At 38.5% G+C, this 20765-nt stretch overlaps 4 protein-coding genes across 6 annotated transcripts; 1 reads left to right on the top strand and 3 right to left on the bottom strand.

Annotated features, from left to right (window-relative positions):
* Nucleotides 1-40: 40 nt before the first annotated feature.
* On the bottom strand, nt 41-3282 carry LOC129754483 (adenylate kinase). Its single transcript, XM_055750587.1, has 3 exons — nt 3125-3282; nt 2918-3049; nt 41-1283 (listed from the first exon to the last, which is right to left on the bottom strand). The coding sequence occupies exons 2-3, from the start codon at nt 3020-3022 to the stop codon at nt 663-665; spliced, it is 726 nt and encodes a 241-aa protein (XP_055606562.1). The 5' UTR covers nt 3023-3049; nt 3125-3282; the 3' UTR covers nt 41-662.
* A 1508-nt stretch (nt 3283-4790) lies between these two features.
* Nucleotides 4791-6922, bottom strand: LOC129754034 (60S ribosomal protein L19). The gene is made up of 3 exons (XM_055749889.1): nt 6872-6922; nt 6379-6485; nt 4791-5451 (listed from the first exon to the last, which is right to left on the bottom strand). The coding sequence occupies exons 1-3, from the start codon at nt 6874-6876 to the stop codon at nt 4949-4951; spliced, it is 615 nt and encodes a 204-aa protein (XP_055605864.1). The 5' UTR covers nt 6877-6922; the 3' UTR covers nt 4791-4948.
* A 1628-nt stretch (nt 6923-8550) lies between these two features.
* LOC129754239 (U2 snRNP-associated SURP motif-containing protein) lies at nt 8551-15295 on the top strand. The gene is made up of 11 exons (XM_055750176.1): nt 8551-8689; nt 8816-8932; nt 9115-9208; nt 10244-10611; nt 10674-11443; nt 11506-11748; nt 11806-11992; nt 12054-12487; nt 12559-12840; nt 12909-13544; nt 14834-15295. The coding sequence occupies exons 1-11, from the start codon at nt 8684-8686 to the stop codon at nt 14961-14963; spliced, it is 3267 nt and encodes a 1088-aa protein (XP_055606151.1). The 5' UTR covers nt 8551-8683; the 3' UTR covers nt 14964-15295.
* Nucleotides 15238-20498, bottom strand: LOC129754240 (gastrula zinc finger protein xFG20-1-like). Of its 3 annotated transcripts, XR_008738988.1 has the most exons (4): nt 20433-20498; nt 20214-20357; nt 15652-20118; nt 15239-15582 (listed from the first exon to the last, which is right to left on the bottom strand). XR_008738988.1 is itself a non-coding variant. In XM_055750177.1 (3 exons), the coding sequence occupies exons 2-3, from the start codon at nt 20310-20312 to the stop codon at nt 17161-17163; spliced, it is 3057 nt and encodes a 1018-aa protein (XP_055606152.1). In that variant the 5' UTR covers nt 20313-20357; nt 20433-20498; the 3' UTR covers nt 15238-17160. The 3 variants fall into 3 exon arrangements, 2 of the variants coding, with proteins under 2 accessions (XP_055606152.1, XP_055606153.1); XM_055750177.1 differs by having other exon boundaries at nt 15238-20118; XM_055750178.1 differs by having other exon boundaries at nt 15238-20118; nt 20214-20379; nt 20433-20485.
* Between the last annotated feature and the right edge of the window lie 267 nt (nt 20499-20765).

Raw genomic sequence — 20765 nt, 5'->3', positions numbered from 1 at the left:
CAAGAAAATTTCTTTCAAAAGATTAACGTTAACGCTGCCATTGTCATTAACCACATTTCCTATTTGTATTTCCGTAGTTTTCATTATCATCACCGTCAATCAACAAACATCCATTAGTTATTATTGCAAAACCACAGTTGACGCTCTCAACAGAAAAGGAACTTTCCTGGTGCGGTCACTTTTCTTCGTACATAAAATATACACTATTTTTCTGTTGTTGGTACCTTTTCGCACCTCCTTTTTTGAATCAGTAGATCAAACTATAGATTTAACAGAGTTGATCGTTTGTTTATTTGTTTAAAAAATACTTCTTGAGACGACTGATCGTTTGATAGATAAGGACTTTATAGTTACCTAAAACAATGATCTTAAGGGTTCAACTTGCTGGACACCTTACGGGTGAGCAGCTCACACTTTAAATGCCTTATTGCGGAAAGGTCTTCAAATGCTCTCCTGCGGTCAAATTAAACTTTTTGCTTATGTCCCGAGCGAGGGGTTTGTTTAGTGTTGTATGTAAATATGTCAGAATGTGAAGGTAGTGTACTGGTTGTTGGCGATATATAGGCCGGTCCGTTTTTGTAACACTAGAGATCGGCGTGTCCTTTTTTCCCGATGACATGATACTTGTTTGCTCCTCCAATGAAATTTGTTCATAGATGAGTTTACAGTCCGAGTCGTGATTTCCGTTGCTTGGTGAAGATACTGTCGATGTTTTCGAACACTCTGGAAGCGCTCTGGGCAGCGTCAACTCGGAAGTGCAGTCCACGCAGAGCGTAGTAATCGGCCAGTGGTTTCGTTTGTTTGTGGTACGCGTCAAGTCGTTTGACCAGGGCAGTGGCATTATCGTCGCTACGTCGCATCAGAGGTTCTCCGGTAACGTCATCGGTCATTGGAACCTTTGGTGGGGCAAACTCTTCATGATAGGAGCGTCCACTGGCCTGATGAATCAGGCGACCGGTGATACGGCGCACGAGCAGACTATCATCGATGCCGAACTCGATCACGGCATCCAGACCGGTTTTCCGCTTTTCCAACAGATGGTCCAGCTTTTCGGCTTGCACAACGGTCCGGGGGAACCCATCCAGCAGGAACCCGTTGCGGCATTCCGGTTTGTCCAGGTTGGAGTCGATCATGTCCACAACCAGATCATCCGACACCAGCTTGCCCTCGTCCATGACCTTCTTGAGCTGGGCACCCAACTTAGAACCGGCTGCGATTTCCGCCCGCAGCATGTCTCCGGTCGATAGGTGGCATACGCAAAATTTCTCCTTCAGAAGCGGTGCCTGCAAGTATGACAAGTGTTTGAGGAATCGTAGGAATAAACTAGACGGACAAATTTTTGACACAAAATATAAATCATTGGACATTTTTATAATTGAGATTTTGAGTTTCATAAAATCTAAACTTTGAAATATTGAATTTTTAGTTAACTCATTTACAAGATTTGAGCAAAACAAAAGGCGAAATGGAATACCTAACGCTAAATGAGCTGATGCGCAACGTAAAAATATGCAAAAATTCTCAACACGCTTAACGCTATTTGCTAAAAAGAATTGGTCGATATGGAATTGCGCGCAATGGCGATGCGCGAAGTAGGAGAGCGCTAATCAAAATAGGTACAATTGCTTTATTCCATTATTTGAGGTGTGGATCAGAACTGAGCCTTATAAATTAGTAATCGGGCTGAATGAATCAAATTCGTGCTTCTATTTGCTCTACAAATTTGCAAACGGTAGAAAAAATCGTAAATATACGTACGAATGCATAAGAATTAAGTACACCCACAACCAACTAAAATTAGGTAATCGTTCCGACACCTTCCTTACAATATAGTAGCCTCAGTATCAAATCAAAACGTGCCCCCGGTTGGCAGTTACAATCGTCGTCATAATACATAATTGAAACCGCACCGCTTATCAACAGAGCATCGCACGAAAGTCAAACTACGATTCTGAATGAATGTTTATGCCTGTAAACTTTCACTTTCGTCACTAGTACGGTGTATTTATTCTGCACCGATAGACGGCATTCGTGCTCGTAGATGCCTAGAAACAAGATTAAGCAGCACCCATAAGTAGGTATTTATAATGAAAAAAGGGGCCCGTTAATTCCAACGAACTTTACGCTACACAGCTCGATGAATGGGAAAGAGAAGAAATGAGTGGTTAAATTTAGAACGATACGTATTCTTAACATTTCCTCCTTAACATCCTCAAGAAATTTTCTCAACTGTTCATCAACAGTAAAAAGCGAGAGGTCAATTTAGTTTCGGTTCTCGTTCTCAGTGAAAAAAACTGATAACAATTGTTTCGTGGGTCAGATGACCGATAAATTTGTCGATTGCGTGATAAGATAAAAAAACAGAAAATAACTACCGATTGATTGCATTCGGACTTTCATTTGGAAACGAAACGCAAATTGGCAACAAAACAAAAATTGTAAGGTGCTTACGCAGAAAAAAACGCATGCACCCAGCTAAATCCGTCCAAATCTGAGCATTTGTTGTTTCGCTCTCGTTATCATCTTTCTTTAAACGCCCGAGGCGTGGTTATCCGTGAAGGCTTATGCGAATTTAATATTGAACCAGGGTTTCGTCTTAGCATTAAGCTACTAGGCTGGAAATCTTAGAAGGGGAGGCTCGGTTGATTTTTTTCCTTTTCATTTGGATACATTTGGTTACGCAATTTCGCGCTGTTTTCCAAATGATTGGTTCAATACCTGAAAAAGTTTATTTTCACGGTTCCTACGCACACTTTTCTATGTCAGACCATTTCGGTGGCAAAAATATGATAATCAACCCCGTGTAGGCATCCAAGGATCAAGGTCAAAACTATCGACCTTGTGTGATTGATTTGGAGTTGTTATCGTAGCTGTTCCCGATAAAAAAAACTTTTAAATTTATCGACGGAAATCTCACCTGGGTACCCTTGCCCGATCCGGGTGGTCCGAGCAGAATAGCATTGATACCGGTTGGGTCTTCTTGGTCCGGTTTGGGAACGGGAACTGCTGCGTTCGGGGCCATCTTTGTCGATGTTTTCTGAAGATTGTTCTATAGAGCAGGAACAGAAATTATTTCCAAACAATGGTTTTTCGCTGATACCACAATAAATTATTGGTCACTTACCTACGGCAGGTTTTGGTGAATAAATTTCCCTCACAGGCTGACCACTTCCCGGACCAACACTTTTACAAGAAAGGAACTTTTAAGAGCACGAAAGCAGAAACGCGACTGGCACGAAATGAAATTTGCCGACGACGACCGCACCACCAGCGCGCACGATGTGGCTGCGATGTTTTTTTTCGTTCCGTCAACAAACTGTCAAAATCGTGGAAATTTAGCGAGGACACAAACCAACAGAGTTTTCATCGCAAAACATGAGCACCTTGAAATAAGACTTTAAAAAAAATTCACAAATTATAACAAGTTTTTTTTTAACCTTTTTTTCTATCGCTACCCTTTTTCTCATATTGTAGTTCGAATTCAAAACCTCCAATAGGTCAGAATTTGTTCTTTTATTTTAATATTTTATAGCTTCAAATAAACACATGTCAATTAAAACAATAAATTTCAGATTAATGCCGTTTTCGTTTTTCTCCACTGGCGCGGGGCAAAACTTTCTCTGAATAAACAAACAGAATCGTCACCCAGGACGATGCAAATATATGGTTGCTATAGTCAACCTTATGCTTGCCCCCAACACTGACAACTTCTACGGGTTGCAACCGCCTGCTTGAGGTTCAAACCTCGGGCAATTCTAGTGGACTTCTGAATTAATAAACGAACACAAAAACAGCAGTTAGGGCAAAACTCGTGGATAACTAGGTTGCCACTGCTTATAAACGAAAACACTATAAGTAAAGATAATTTTATTTTCTAAAACTTGGAATGCGTTTTTCTCAAAACAATAAGGTCTTGGCGCATTCGCCGTATTCAAAAATCGATACCGATATGTTCAGTTAGACAGTTTCTTTAAGATCAGTGGGAAAACGCACAATATTTTTGAAACTAAAGATTTTTCCTTTTAACATGATTTTCTTATCAATATATTTTTTTACTTTAAATTTTTTTTAAAAAATTTCGCAAAGAAACTTTTTGCTGCATTCAAAAGTATTGAAATTCAAATTAATGTTTGGGTTCTCATGAACTTTGAACGGCAAATTGATTTTATGTTGCTCTTTCCTTGCAAAACTTACTGAAAAACATGATTTAAACATATAGCAAATGTGTTATTATTATTGATTTTATTTGGGACATTTTACCAACTATAGATTTTTTTTTAAATAATTAGTAAGAATTGAAAAACCTTTGAATCATATCGTTTAGCAGTTGTTTTCTTGTGAGTTATAAATCTTGGTATAATAGCACATTCGTACAATATACGTACAAAATACATATTTGTAATTTTCTTTGTAATTATTCGCCATTAAAAGTCGAATCGTTTTAAAAATTATTTCTGGACGTTGAGAACTCCCATGCGAGTAAATTTATGAATGATCAACATTTTCAATGTTTCATTTAACATGAAAATGCCAAAACTAGATAAAAATCAATGTTATTGCAGTTTTACTAGGTTTAGGGCCTCTGTGATAATAGGGCTTCAAATTTCACCTCAATAACTACCAACTATGCTTTAATCGATGCTGCTTTTTTATGATTTCGTAAAACTGTAGGATTAATTAAAAGGCTACGATAGGAAAAATTGTTTGAATTCACGACTCAAATTTGAACGAAACATTACCCAGGCTATGATATTCAAAGAATGATGGATCAAAACTTCGTAAAAGCTATATTCTTTTCGGAAGAAATATATTTAATACCTTAGAACTGTAACAAAATCTACAGTAACTGTTCGACGGTACCAAACACATCCCTTCGCCAGTGTTTGTGGAATCCTTAAAAATATGATCTTCGCCTAACACATTGTATCATCTCAGCACTGCTTCTCGCTCACTTCTTGCCGGTAGCCGCAACCTGCTGCGCGCTTTCCTCCTCCTTGGCAATGCTCTGCAGCAGCTCCTGCTTCTTGTTGGCGATGCGTTCCTCGCGGCGCTTGCGGGCCTCGCGGACCTTGTTACGCTTGGCTTCCGCCTGGTCGTTCAGCATCTTGCTGCGAGCTTTCTCGGCCTTCCGTTTGTGGATGTGCTCCATCAGGATACGCTTGTTCTTGAACACATTACCCTTCGCGCGCATGTACAGATCGTGGTACAGGTGACGGTCGATCTTCTTCGCCTCCCGGTACTTCTTGAGCAGACGACGCAGCACACGCATACGGTTCATCCACAGCAGCTTCTGGGGCATACGGGCGTTGGCCGTACCTTTCCTCTTGCCGTAGCCGCAGTGACGTCCCTTACGGCGGGCGATGGTGTTCTTGCGGACACGGTACCGGGAGTGCACCACGACCGGCTTCTTGATGATCAGACCATCCTTGATCAGCTTGCGGATGCTCTGGCCTGTTGGGAGAGAATAATTGAAAAAAAAATGTAAAAATTCCAGAAATATTCAATTTTAAATATTTAAGGAAGTTCATTGTTTATGGTTTGAGAGGTCAGAGTCAGTTTTGGTGCATAGCAGCTACTTTCAAGCAAACACGCCTTGACAGTTTTGATTGGTTGATTTTCAATATATTTTTTGAAAGTAAGTTATTGTTCAGTCAAAAAATTTGGTGAACCGGCCTCAGTGCTTTCTGAGAAAGTAAGAAATCAATCAACTTTTTGGTATAGGACGTTTTTTTTATGAAAAACTACTATAATGGCAATATTAATAATAAATGTTTGATGGATCCAAGAAATTTATTCATTAAAAACATTCAAAGGGACAATTTCAAGTTGGCAAGATCGAGGTAACGGAAACGAACAGCGTTTACTCTCAAGAATGCGTTTGGGTCACACTAGTATCACTCACTGCCACTATACAGGAGCGATCGAAAAACCGGAACGTGAAACCTGCGGCAAATATCTAACGGTTGAACACAATACTAACGGAATGTGCAGTCTACGAATCTACAGCGAGTAACTTGCCCATCGGCGTACGAAACATCTTGGGAAACCAAAAGGACATAGGAAACAAAGTGCATATTGTAATTTCTACGAGCAAAAATCTTTTAAGGCTAATTTAATTTACTAAATGAGAATGTGTTTATATTTCATTTTTATTCAAAGAGGCGAATGATTGTTAATCTAAGACCTCTATAAATAAATAAAACAAACATAATAAATGTTGCACATACATATCCAATGACCATAAACTTGAATTATTTCAATAATCAGTAAGAGGTATTTGAACTTATTTCAAATTTTCAATGCGCATTGCACTAAACTCAACCATTCTTTCAACGGCACTCGGGGAGCGAGTATTTCATTTTATAATTCAATACTTACGGGAATTGGTATTTCCGATTTCGTTGATTTCATTTGGATCCAACCAAACCTTCTTTTTGCCACATCGCATAACCGAGGCTGCAAGCCTCTTCTGGAGCTTGAGGGAACTGAAAACAAAAAAAAATATTAAAATCAATCATCCACAATCATTTTCGAAAAATTTGCTGGAACTGGTGACCAAAACAAGTTAGTTTTGCCGGCATGATGATTGGTTCACATTAGTTTGAAACGTTCAATTAAAATCATCTTGTGAAATTCTTCCATGGCATATCCACAATACACTGAAGTCGCTTATTTTGACATTGTCGCTCAAACATACTCCGAAAGCAATCTCTCGCGCAAACTGCATTTATCACTTCGAAATGGCAAAAACCACAAGAAATTCTAACAATCTCGGATCTCCAGCCGCTAAACCAACGTTTGATCACACTTTTGCACCAGTTTTCAAAAGATTGGCACTATAAATTAGCCGATTTTTGGCCGACCGTCGTACCTCATGTTGCTTATTGTTTCCTCGGCAGAAGTAAAAAGAAAGCCCTTGTCGACCGGGCGGAAGTACTACACACTTCGCCAGACGTCAAAACACCGCTGACAGCGACAGTCGAAGCGTTTGTTTTTTTATTTGTTGGTAGCGGTTGTTCCGGTTTAAGGGGGTAGGAAAGATGTCGTTTTCGGGGTTGCAGCATTTTGAATTTTGGGTACACTGCAAAAAATCCACCCTTGGGATGTATGTTTGCTCACACATAAGGTCTTCAAAACTGCTCTACGCATATATTCATATACTTCATATTATCATCATATGTCACACATAAATTGTATATCCATAACATAAAGTTTATGATATTGACTCATACATTCTATGATTTTCGTCTTTGAAAATTTCCGTGTTTTCAAAATGGCCACCCTGAAGAAAAAGTTGGTGTGCCCTTTTAAGTGTCAATTCAAACATTTCAATTGGGTAAGTATTACTCTATTATAAAAAAAACATCGATTATTGATCTCTTCTAATCTCCCCCACAGGAAACCAAGCCCTGACTACTGAGGCAAGGACGTCGGCCTGGTGTTGATCGGAGCCGTCGATATTGTTCCATTCGACTGGAACAATCGTTTTAGCTGCTGATTTTTCGGTGCGGAATTCGCGTTTCTGTGCCAATGGAATACGAACGCGAGACATGTAAGTATTAGGCATAGCATTTTTATATTTATTTTTATTTAAAATAAAAATTTCAAAAATGTTTCGAACCATAATCTCACATTTTTTTATTTCCCTCCGAAAACCAATTCGAACAAAATAAAATGTATTCAAGCAGGCATGCACGTAAACGCCAAGATGTAGGCAGATGTTTGAGTGAAATGCAGGCTTATAATATTTATGTGTGGGATTTTACTTTTATGTGACGCATATAAAAGTCATAATTTTGTATTCTATATGTGTGGACAGGTTATTTTCAAATGAGAATCACATTGCAAAAATCTATAAGGCTAACACATATCCCCAATATGTGGATTTTTTGCAGTGTAGAATTTTCAAATAAAATTTTGATTTTATATGATATTTTATATTACGTCTACTAGACCAGACTACCAACGATAAGATCTCATGAATGAAAGTTGAAATTTGTTTTGGTAGCAGGCCATCGATTAGGCTTTTTAAAATATTGGAAAAACATTCTTATTCCAGATGAGAGTCTTCTTCAGTTACGTGTCGTTATGCATGTATTCGTGAAATCAGAGTTTATGGTTGTGATTTTTATCTACGGACATGTGATATCAGAGTAAAATTGTCATTTTTATAAACCAAACCGCTTTTTTGTGTGTTTGTACGGATAACTATTTACATTGCACAAACATCCTCAGAAAATGAAAGTCGTCAAAATTTGAATTAAACAAATTTTACTGTGTTATACTAAGTATTACTTAAATTTTAAGCTTCTTTCTTTTTTTAATTGGTTTAGTAGGGCTTTAAAAGTGCAGAAAGTAAAGCCAGTAACTTCAGAAAATTAATTTAGATATTATTTCTGATTTATTCCAGCTAATAATTTAGCATCATTAAAACTCAGTGTGCTAAGCAAACGCTTCGAATTTTGGTTACCATTCGCGCGAAGCGTTTCCGAATAAGTTACCAATTTTCGAACAAAAAGTTCAATTTTGACAGCACACGGACCGATTCGTCGCCATCTCTAATTTTTTCTCGTTCGGGCTAGTTTTTCCTCGGGGATGAAGGTTGTTTTTTCTTGAATTACGTGGTAAATTTGGTGCAAAAGTTGATTCCGGTTTGCCGAAATCGTAGCTGAAGCTGATCACCATGAAGGTAAGTGGAATTTTCAACGGGATTCCTACGATTAGAGCGTACTGAAGCCGTTTGAAAAATCATTCGAAACCGAGCAATTCGGCACAGAGGCATCTTTCGTATTCGTCATAGGATCGATTCTTGCAGAAAATTGCTGACCAAAAACTGCAGGCTTTCACCGTCGGAACGATGGGGAAGCGCCAGCTCAGCCGGAAGGAGCTGGAGGAACAGAAAAAGCGCGAAGACGAAGCGGCCGCAGCACACGTACGTGACTCCAAACCTAGTTCTTTTCTTTGACCAAAAAAATAGTTTTTAGTTTTTCTCCTACTGCCTTTCTATTTGAGTTGTTTTCCAAATGAAAAAAAAACCAAAATTTTACTCACAAACAAAATCACTTGAAACAACACCAAAGAATTGCTCCCATTAATCGTGCTTGAAAATTTAAGGCGTTCAAAGAGTTTGTTGAGACATTTCAAGAAGCTCCCTCCAAGATATCCAAGGTGTGGGTAAAAGCCGGAACGTACGATGCGGGATCCAGAAGTAAGTTGGTTTTTGTTTTCTATTTTATTCATCTGTTGATCAAATGATTCTAATCTAAAAGAATTGTTACACAGGGTAATATTATTATCGTTTTTTTAATACCAACATTTTAACCCTTAATGCATGATTTATTTTTGAAACATCGCCAAATATTCAAATCTTTCGTAAGAAAGGTGGTTTAAAAAATTTGTGTTTTTCGAGCTCATTTTGTTTTCGAAAGCTGATTTTAGATGATTCATAGTTGTATTGTCAAAAGTATGACATTTCAAAGTAATAAAAATTTTCGGTTTTGAGCAAGTTCAATAGATTTTCCTCGGAAAATTAACTACAACCTTTTTCTAATTTTTTATTTAGGATTTTATTTCATCTGGAACCTTCGTTTAAGACCGCAAGACGTTTTAACAAAGAAGGAAAAATTACAAAAATTGATTTTGTAATTTTATTGAGTAACGATAGCCTTCTTTTATAATACATAAAGTTAGGGAGAATACAAGGAAGGGATTACACACGAAAATTGAATCTCAGTAAATTTTCTGTGATAAATTAATTAACTTCCGATCTTTTAAGAAATCCGTCATGTCAAACATTTGATGTCAAAAACTTGTAAAATTTGTCAGTCTTTTAATTCTTAATTTGTGGAAATGGATTTTAAATTAATTTTATACAGTCAAACCCTGGATCTCAAGAAGTAGTGCCGTTAGAGGCAAATATGTTGTTCTGTATTTAGATTTCTTGTTTGTGCTTATTCTTCTATGAATAAATTTCATTGAACATTCTTTACAAACTGCTGTCCAGTTTTTTTAGGTCAGTTTTTGTAAATTCACAATTGGATTTATTAAGGCATTTTAATTAATAATTTTTTTTTTGCCGGGAGAATTTTTCCTAACTTTGGATTACGAAGAAATAACTTACAAACAAAAAACATATATGTACATATATTTAAAATTTGATGGCTCAGTTCGATGACCCTTAGTTAAGTCATGAATCGTTAAGTATCTCATGCCCACTTGTTTTCCCCCCGTAATGCTTGCCCAGAGGAAGACGTTCGCGAGAAGGGCAAATTGTACAAGCCTTCGTCCCGTCTGGAAAGCGAACAGGAAAAAGTCAACGACTATGTTAAAATGTTGGCAAACGAATCCAAGAAGGACCTGTTGCTACCGGGCGCGAAGAAAAAGTCTGGGGAGAAGAAGAAAAGTAACCTGGAATTGTTCAAGGAGGAGCTGCGGCTGATCCAGGAAGAGCGCGAGGAACGGCACAAGTACAAAAATACGGCCAAATCGATGCTACCGGTTTCGATCGATCCGGATCCGCCGTACAACGAGGGTAACACTAAGGAGTCTGGTTCCTTCGACAATGGGGACCCAAATACCACCAATTTGTATTTGGGTAATTTAAATCCGAAGGTGTGTTTTTGATTTTTGAGTTAAACTTTGATGAATTCTACTGCGATTTTACTATTTCACAGATCTCGGAACAAGCGCTGATGGAACTGTTTGGTAAGTACGGTCCATTGGCTAGCATCAAGATTATGTGGCCTCGATCGGAGGAAGAACGGGCCCGTGGAAGGAACTGTGGTTTTGTGGCGTACATGAGTCGTCGGGATGCCGAGAGGGCTTTGCGGGCACTCAACGGGAAAGATGTTATGAACTACGAGATGAAACTGGGCTGGGGTAAATCGGTACCCATCATGACTCATCCTATCTATATTCCACCGGCCCTGGTGGCTTACACATTGCCTCCGCCTCCTTCCGGACTACCCTTCAACGCTCAGCCTCATCCGTCCGATTTGGAAAATATTCCTAAAATGACCTCCAAGATGTATATGGACGAGCCGGAGCAAAAAGAGAAAATGGACAACGTTCTGTACAAATCATCGATTAAGGTGGTTATTCCAACGGAACGGCCGCTATTGATGTTGATCCATCGAATGGTTGAGTTTGTAATACGGGAAGGACCGATGTTTGAAGCGTTGATTATGACCCGGGAAATGGAAAATCCGATGTACAAATTCCTGTTTGAGAATGAGAGTCCAGCTCACATTTACTATCGGTGGAAGCTGTTTTCACTGCTCCAAGGTGACACGGTGGCCGATTGGCGAGTCAAAGAATTCCGTATGTTCAAAGGCGGCTCTATTTGGAAACCTCCACCGATCAATTTCTACACCCAGGGTATGCCCGATGAACTACTGGTAGATTTAGAAGGCATCGACAGCAACAAAGGCAATCTCTCGGTGGCGTGAGTTTCGCGGTTTAAATTCCCTACGAACACAAAGCGTTAAACAATAACTTTACTTCCAGGCAAAGGGATCGATTGGAGGATTTGCTGCGACATCTGACCCCTGAGCGGCAGAAAATTGCCGACACCATGATATTCTGCATCGAGCATGCGGATGCGGCCGAGGAAATTTGCGATTGCATTGCGGAGTCGCTGTCAAGCAACGACACTATGGTTAAGAAAAAGGTTGCCCGGATCTATCTGATTTCGGACATTCTACATAATTGTAGCGTTAAGGTTCAAAATGCCAGCTTCTTCCGGAAAGCGTAAGTTTTAAGGTTTCGTTGAAACATACTTGCAATAATCAAACAAATTTGTTTCAGGCTGGAAAAAAACTTAATGGATATTTTTAAAAGTTTGAACAGTTATCACATGCAACTAGACAGCCGACTGAAGGCTGAAGGTTTCAAATCACGTGTGATGAACGTTTTTAGGGCGTGGGACGAGTGGGTCGTTTACCCTAAAGAATTTTTGTCCCGTTTGCAACACACATTCTTGGGGATTCCAATTGTAAGTGAAAGGGCTTTGCACAGATTTGGAAAGCAAATTAAATTCCTTTTTGTTTTTTTAGGTTGAAAAGAAAGAAGAGGAAGAACCGGAAGAAGAAAACGAAGATGAAGATCTGGATGGTATTCCACTGGATGGTGCGGCCCTGTTGAAAAGTGCAATGCTGAAAGGAATGACGGAGACCGATCATAGGACCCCGATTCTAAAACAGGGCATCTACAGCGATGAGGAGGATATCGATGGAATGCCGATGGAAGACGACATCGATGGTGTTCCGTTGGATAATTCAGCGACCGAACTGTTTCCAGCTGGAAACTCAAAAAGTAAAGTCAAGGGAACCGGATCGTTCATTCCATCTAAATGGGAAACGGTTGATGCTTCGCAAATTGAAGCTCAGGCTATCACCACCAGCAAGTGGGACACTTTGGATCCAGTCGCACCAGAACCTCCGCATATTAAGCTGAGAGATGATTCGGACGACGAACACACCACTAAGGGGTAAGGTTTTATATTTATTTATTCATTAATCGGCTTAATCTTAATTTTTTTTTTATAACTTAACTTTGAAGAGATGAAGAAGCTCGTCGGCAGCGGTTACGTGAAATTGAGGTCAAGATAGTTCAATACCAAGATGAATTCGAATCCGGCAGCCGGCAGGTTCGGGTCGGTTGGACTATGGGCGAAGAAATTGCGCACTACCGGCGAAAACTGATCAAGAAAGCTGAAAAGGAGCTACGCCAACAGCAATTGGCCATGGCACAACAACAAAGCGATGACGATACCGAAGAAGATACGGACGAATATGAACGAACCTCAAAGAAGGGGTCTAAACGAAGTGTCAGTCCAGAAATGTATGTGTTACAATTTTTTTTTCAAAACAAACGACTAATTCTCGATTCTTTTTCCCACCAACCACTAGATCTCGCAAACACAAGAAGAGCCGCCGATCTCCGTCGTCCGAGTATCTGCGAGAAACCACAGCCAAATCGTCGCGACGATCGCGATCCCCTGTCTACACGAGCAGTAGCCGTAGTAAACGTGATTCCCTGTCACCTCCTGCTCGGGCGAGTAGCAGTAAAACGGCATCGTCCCGGCACCGTCTATCCCGTAGCTCCTCCCGATCACCCACACGAAGGCATCACGAGCGGTCGATTTCGCCGGCAACCCGTAGCAAATACGACTTGCTGGAATCACCGGCCCGGGTATCATCCAAGTACGAAAGCACCAGTAGTTCCTCGAAGTATGAAAAGTACGAAACGGCAAGTTCGTCGTCGAAATACGATTCCCGGCTGTATGAAGATGCTAGGACCGGAAGCAGCAGCAGCAAGTACGAAAAGTACGACAAATATGAAATTGTTTCCACCAGCAGTGGTAAGCACGATCGGGAGCGAGAGAGGGAACGAGACCGGGACCGGGACAGGGAACGGGACCGTGAAAGAGACATACGTGAGCGAGAGCGGGATCGCGATCGGGATCGACTCTACAGCGGCGGCAGCAGCAGCAAGTACGAAACCATCAGTTCCAAGTACGACGACGGCGAAAGTAGAAAATACAGGTAAGTTTCTTATTTATGAAATATCGATAGGTTCTTGCATGAGGTATTTGCATGAATCTAGATTTTTTTTTAAACTAGAAAGCCTTTTTTGTGAAATTGGTTTTTATAAAAATCTTGTTTTTGAATTGTGTTAATATTTTTTAAAGGAAATGATTGTTAGCGTTGATTTGGTCAAGTGGATAGGCTGGCGCGAGTCTGGTAACCCAGGCGTACTGGGTTCGATTCCCGGTATCGGCAAGAAAAACTTTTGGGTTCGAATCCCATAAGTTTCCGAGATGCTTGGGGAGTAAGTAGAGGCCAGTCTCGAACCCACCCTTGTCCTTCCTCCAACTGGTATCAGGAGGGGTTGGTTTGTTATCTTGAACTGCATTCTGTCCATATCCATCTGGAATGGATATAATGAAGTGCAAGATGGTTTAACCAACGTCTCATGATCGCTTACTATTCTACGCTGCCTACTCTAAACTTTCAAATTTACTTCTCCAAACTATCTCTTATTTTCATTTCCAGCGTCAGCTCCCCGAGCTATTTTTTTTTTTTTAGTTTTACAAGTAGTTTTATTAAGGCATTTAACTCATAAAGTTTTTTTTTGTGCCGAGTATTCACTTCACTTTTGTGTGGTGTTAGTAAGCGGGGGGCCGTCCCCGAGCTATTTAAACGCCTCAAAAAAAAAATATTTTTTAAAGGGAATGATAGTTTTTTTTTTCAAACATCAAAGCAAATAAGGAATAAAGGTTTTTCGTGGCTTATTCAAGCCGCTTCGTCACTATCGATAACATCGTTAAATCCATTTACCTATAGGTATACTTTTTTCACGTGAAAGTATTTCAGTATTATTTTTGCCGATAGGAATGGATGTGGAAATATCAGGAAAATATTCAAAATATTGTATTTTGTATTCTTTTGGATATTTCATAAACTTTTCAAAATTTTCTTAAAACACTTCAAACTTTATTATATTTCCCCCTTTCGTTTTTTTTTTTTTGGAAATTTCGAAGGGGGGTGACAAAAGAAGAAATTTATATTTATTCCGGCCTTATATTGTGACTAAAAAATTTTGTGTATTGGACTTGAAAAAAAAAATTAGTTGCAAAATATTCACAACTTGCATGGTTAGCGTGTGTTTTATTTAAAAATTCATTCAATCAATCATGGATTGAACTACAGCTTGTATTAGTTCATTGTAAATAACAATAACAATAACAATATTTGATGGTACACCAATAATTTTGAAATATGTAAGACTCGTTTCGTCATACGTTGAAACCAACAATTCATTTCTATTTTAGATCCCCCTCACCGCGAGGTTCGTCCAGCAGAGACAGCTATCGATATAGCGCTGCCACCGGAGGTAGCAGTAGTGGGCTGAGCAGCAGCGGCACCAGCAGAATAGAAAAGCACAAAAAACATAAATATTGAACTAACTGTTTCTCCTTTGCCGCATTAGTGAACTAGTGGCTTCTAGGTGAGATTAAGAAATAAGATTACACCGATATCAAAGATAGTTTTTGATATCGTTTTTGATCCTTGCATCCTATTCCCGATGCATTGTTTTGCATTCGAACGCGCTTCACCAGATTGCATGGTAAGTCACTATGCAAAGGCATTTTAATTATAGATGGATGAATTTCTTGATTATAGTGTAAATGTGAACCTTATATGCGATTGATTTGTGCTGCAATGTATGTACACTTGTTTTGCACAGATGGCTTTCTTTCGCAGAAAAAATAAAATAAAGCCAAAATCAGTAAGCTCCATGTTGTTTATTCAACTAAAACAATCCTGTAACCATTAGCAGAATCTGCTTTCGAGGTGTTTCATTTCACAAATAGAGTATATTATATCACAGATGAATTATATTACTATAATATATTGTTTTCCTGTCCGTCCCCATTGAACGCCTAAGTAATGTTTGGTGAAGGTCCGGTAACATGTTGGCGTAGGCTTCTGCTTACAGCATGCTCCCCTCTTGTTGTTCCAGGCCCAAGTACTCGAACAGTCATCCAAAAACATGAAAGATCTAGGAAAAGACCAAGACCTAGGAAGTTGATAACCAGAACAAGCAATGAAATCGAGAGGGTTTACTAATTTCTCAAAAGGTACTTACTTCGAAAGTGAAAATAGTTTTCATCTGCTCCTTCAAGCTATAATTATTGTCCTTCTGGTTTACCAGAATAATGCTTAGACAAAGCCGACATTGATTCGTTTTATGATAAATAACTTTTACTTTAACATTCGTTGAAACTATTAAACGGCAAAATTAACGCTTCTTTCGTTCTGATTTGCGTACATTGAGCCAAACCAATTTCAAATTCCACAAAAAAAGAATCATCTGTTTATTCAACTTACTTAATTTGAGGTATCGAGGTAGGGGTAGCAAATTTTAGATATAATATAGGGGGATGTTGTCTACTACCGGACACTTAAGGTTTTTAAGCAATAAGTTCAAAAATAGATTTTTGTAAATATTGGTTCCTCTACTGATTTGAAGAGTATCAATATTATGATCACTTAACTATATTAGAAAAAAAATAATTTACAACATATTCATGTGGTAAGACAAATCATTTCATGTTAGTTTTCACTCATTTCCAAAAGTGTTGTCTATGGCCGGACACTACGAATTACTTCACCAAAAATGTCACCAATGGCACAAAAACGTAGCAAAATGACTGAAATCACTTGCACAGGTCTTGTTAATATGTGTTTTTTAATACTAAACGTTCTATGAAGCCAGTCATAAAAGTTTTTTTGACAAACCAGAATGAAACATTTGTTTTGAAAAAAACTAAAGAAAAATTGTCTATGACCGGACAGAAAAATTGAAAGTTTCTCAGAGAACCAAAATAGTTTCGATATTGAATCCTTATCTTCTGCTAACCATTTGAGGGTGCTATAGAGATGAAAAAATGAAAGTTTCAAGTTGAAATTATCTATAATCTTGAATATTTTCTTGTCCGGTCAAAGACAACAATTTGGTGTCCGGTCATAGAGAAATCGCATTTTTTTAAATTTTCCTAAAATTTCGTTTGAACTTCGGTTTTGTTATCTTATATCAACTGTAGTCGAAAGATAACCAATCAACGATGTCGTTCATGTGCAATTCAAATTTTACAAGCCGAAAAAACTGACCACAATACAAATGCAAAGTTTAGGCGATCCTCTCCAAACTACTAGGCAAAAGGTTTAGATGCCTATCATTGGTTTACTTTTTCAGATTGGATTACCATATTTTTTACACCATATCAGGCTACTATTGACTTTATTTGTATGATGTTAAAACATTATTAGGATATTGTGTTTTCGAAAAATCTATGTTGTCCGGCCATAGGCGATGTCCGGCCATAGACGACTTCCCCCTAAATCAAACAAAATTGAAAAATAAATTTGTTTTATTTTTTGTCATTTTAGAAGCAATTTCTAAAGCCATTCATTGGCAGAACGATAATAAGTATATAAGTATAGTCTCTATAGAGATATAAAGTAGTCTAACTACAATATATGTATCCTTATATCTATTACATGCATTAGTAGCTTGAACAAGACACATGATATTTTGAACGATTATGTATTTACATCTACAAACATTTCGAACGGATGTTCATCACCGATAAAATCAAGATGTTGAATCCAGCAAAGACTTCTGGTAGATCGCTCGATGGGACTGTTTAAGATGGAAGTTCATACGATATTTTGTATAGTACACTTTATCGCAGTGTTCGCATTGCATCTCTTTACCTTGTTTATGCTTATTTAGAATGTGGTTTTTCAAAGCGAATCGAGTATACGACAGACCACATATTTCGCAATCCATTTTTTCATGACCCCTTATGTGATTCTTTAAACGTTGCTCAGTAGGGAACATTTTGTGACAAGCGGTGCATGGATATTCTTCTGGTTCTTCACCTTCATTTTTATCATGGGTTCGCTGATAGTGAATTTCCAGATTTTTGTAGCCGGTGAATTGTTTTTGGCAAACGTGACAGATAAAATAATCTCCATGTTTATGCTCGGATCGCAGGTGTTTGAATATAGTTCTCTTTGTAATTATTCTACTGCAACATTTTATGCCCTTTGAGCATAATGGGTTCTGGTTGAAATGGTTCCTCAGGACAATGTGGTTTTGAGCTTCAAAATTACAGCGAAAGCATTTTATAACTCTTTTTTTAATTGTCCCTGGAGATGTTCCGGGCGACGGAATTTCTTCGCTCATTTCAGACTCAACAACTTGTAAAGGTTTCCAGTGTTGGTTGAGATGTATCATCTCACTAATTGGAAAATGGAAACGTTGGCCACAGCATGAGGAAAAGTATTTTTCCTCCGGATGTTTTTCGGCAAAATGAGTTTTTCGTTCAGAAATACTTTCACACTGATATTCACACAACTCACATTTGGTGTTGAACAAGTACTCAACTAAAAATTCTTGAGCTTTCTGAAGCTTGTCCACTTCCGTTTCGTCCCCGGTCATTGCTCGTTCAATGTTTGGTAAGCTGTCTGTGTAATTTTTAAGAATGACCTTAAAATCTGTTAGCATAGTGGAATAGTATTCAGATTGTTGAGAGTGGAGTAATTCATTTCCCTTCTCCCTGGAGAGATGTTTCATGGCGTGTCCGGAAATCATAATATGTGAATATAGCTTGGTTCCACAACATACAATATAACAAGGTAGATTGTGTTTCATTTGAAAATGTTGCTTAAGTTGTTCGTAGTTGGATTGATCTTCGTTGCAGATATCGCACTTCATGTCTAGATACTTCTCGATGTCTGATTCAAAAGAATCAAGAGAAGGTGTGTTTTCTTCATTTGAATCACTCATTTCAATGGGCTCAATTTTAATCGCTATATCTTCGAATAATGGGTTTAAATCGAACTCTTCTGTCTCGTAGTCCACTTTTATCGGATCTCGAGAATTATCTTCAAAACCACCGGTTAGCAAAGTGTTCATTGGCTGTTCATCCTCCAAGTTAACGTCGTTTTCTTGTTCCTTTTCATAAGTGTCATTACGTCTATGTTTTGACATATGATTCATTATGGATAACCTGTGGGCGTATCGTTTTCCGCAGCACGATATAAAATACGTTGTGTCTGGATGGTCCGCTTTAAAATGTTTCCTTCGTTCATCCTGAGTTTCCAATTTAGTATTACACAAATCGCAGTCCAAATTGAATAATAAATCAATAAGGAAATCGTGGGCATAGAATACTTTCCTTCTTTCTGTAGGATTGCCTTCATAAGCCAAAGCCATATCTGGCATTATTCCATCATATTCTTCTAGTTCCTTTGCAAAAAGAGTCCACATTGGCTCGTAAGCATCCTGCCAGTACGTGTTGTCAGAATTTTTCTGCTTTGTATGCTTTGCTAAGTGCTTCATTATCCCCATCCTTGTTTTTATTGTCTTTCCACAACAACTGATCACCCTTCTTCGTTGGTGTACTATTTTTATGTGTTCCCAAAGGTTTTCCAAGTTGTGTTGATCCTTTTCACAATAGAAACACTTCATATTCAAATTAGCAGCAATCAAATCGTGATCGAAAGATATTTTCCCGTTTTTCGACCGACCGCACTCCGTATACTCCGGAACGTCCTCTGAATCTTCTAGTGCGTCCGAATCCAACTCAAGTGTATTTTCTAAATCTAACGGCTCAGCACTGACCGTCTCGGATTCGTCGCAATACGCTTCATTCGATATGGGGAAGCTATCTTTTCCATATTCTGGAGGATTCTGTATCGAATCTCCTGCAATCGATCTTCGACGGTGGTTTATCATGTGTGCTATTATCTTCGAACGTTGCATATCGAATTGTTTTCCACAACATTTTATGAAATATTTAACATCGGGATGCTTGGTTTTGAAGTGATCTTGTCGATCTGTTTGATTTGATAATTTTTTATCACAAACATCGCAATCAAGATCAAAGAGTTTGTCAATGAGAAAATCCTGCGCTTCTAACATTTTTTTCCGTTCTTCTAGATTGCCATTGCATGCTTCATTGAGGTTGGGCATATCCCCCTTGTAGTCCTGAAGATCTTTGACAAACAATGGCCACATTTTCTTGAAGGTTTCATTTAATTTATTCAAGCCAATGCCGGGACGTTTCAAAAGCTTTGGATTATGCGTTAACAAATGCCTCATTGCCATAGTCTTGGTGATCAGTTTTTTAGAACAACAGGAAATATATCCCCTTTGGCCATGTACTCGTCTAATGTGGTTGATAAGACTGTTGAAATTCAATTGATCAACCTTGCAGATAGCACATTTCATATTAAGATGTGCGGAGACTTTGTCGGCGTCAAACGACAAAATTTTTCTTTTTACATTTTTGACCATTTTTGATATCCGCTGTTGAGGTCGTACAAACTGCTGAAATTTGCTGGGACCGGGAAAGGGATCAGTAGTTTCCAATGAAGGTTGATTGCGCAGCACAGACAACTGAATCGATGGCAAGTTTTTAGCTAGAGCTTCAAACAGTGTGAATTGGTTGTCTTTAACTTTGATGGCGTATTTGTAAAAACATCCAATTTTTTCAACACATTCTTCACATACGGCTGCCGATAGGGCCTGATGGGGTAGAATCTACAATGATAAATAGTGAATATTGAATAACTTCATATAAAATTGTTGGAAGCTGCATCTTCAAGTTCAGCTCTTTATTCTAAACAGATACATACCTCGAATGAAAATACCGTTTCCAGTTTGGGTTTCAGGCTTTGGATGTTGTTATCCGGAACCACCAGAACCAGTCCTAGGCATAGACGGCACTGATTCATTTTTCCAGTTTTTTTTTATTGATTCAAAGCACTTCTTTCAATAATCTGGTGGATAAGATTGTAGCGTCTGCTTTAAATTATCTTATAACGCAATTTTAATCGAAACCGCTTTTAAATTACCTATAAAAACACGAAATCCATCACCAATTTCCGTATCGCAATCATGAAAAAAAACTTTGGTGTTTACCAATAAGGTACAAAGAAAGGTGACGAGCAAACACGCACACTATTCACAGAACTCGTTATTCAAAAAGTACAAAGGTAAACAAAACCTACGTCACTCTTACCAGGATGTTTATAATATGTTTATGTATCCTAGGCGAGAATCGTGAACAGCAGTTGGCTATGATTTTTTCTCTATAGTTTTCGCTGGTACAGCGATGATGGTTGTTTGTTTGAAAATGCAACTGACGTCACGAATTGTCATGGTTACAATGCCTAACACTTAATTAG

The sequence above is a fragment of the Uranotaenia lowii genome, chromosome 3, assembly GCF_029784155.1.
Source record: "Uranotaenia lowii strain MFRU-FL chromosome 3, ASM2978415v1, whole genome shotgun sequence".
NCBI lineage: Eukaryota > Metazoa > Arthropoda > Insecta > Diptera > Culicidae > Uranotaenia > Uranotaenia lowii.
The sequence above is the reverse complement of the archived record's forward strand: the minus strand, read 5'-3'. Positions and strand labels throughout refer to the sequence as shown.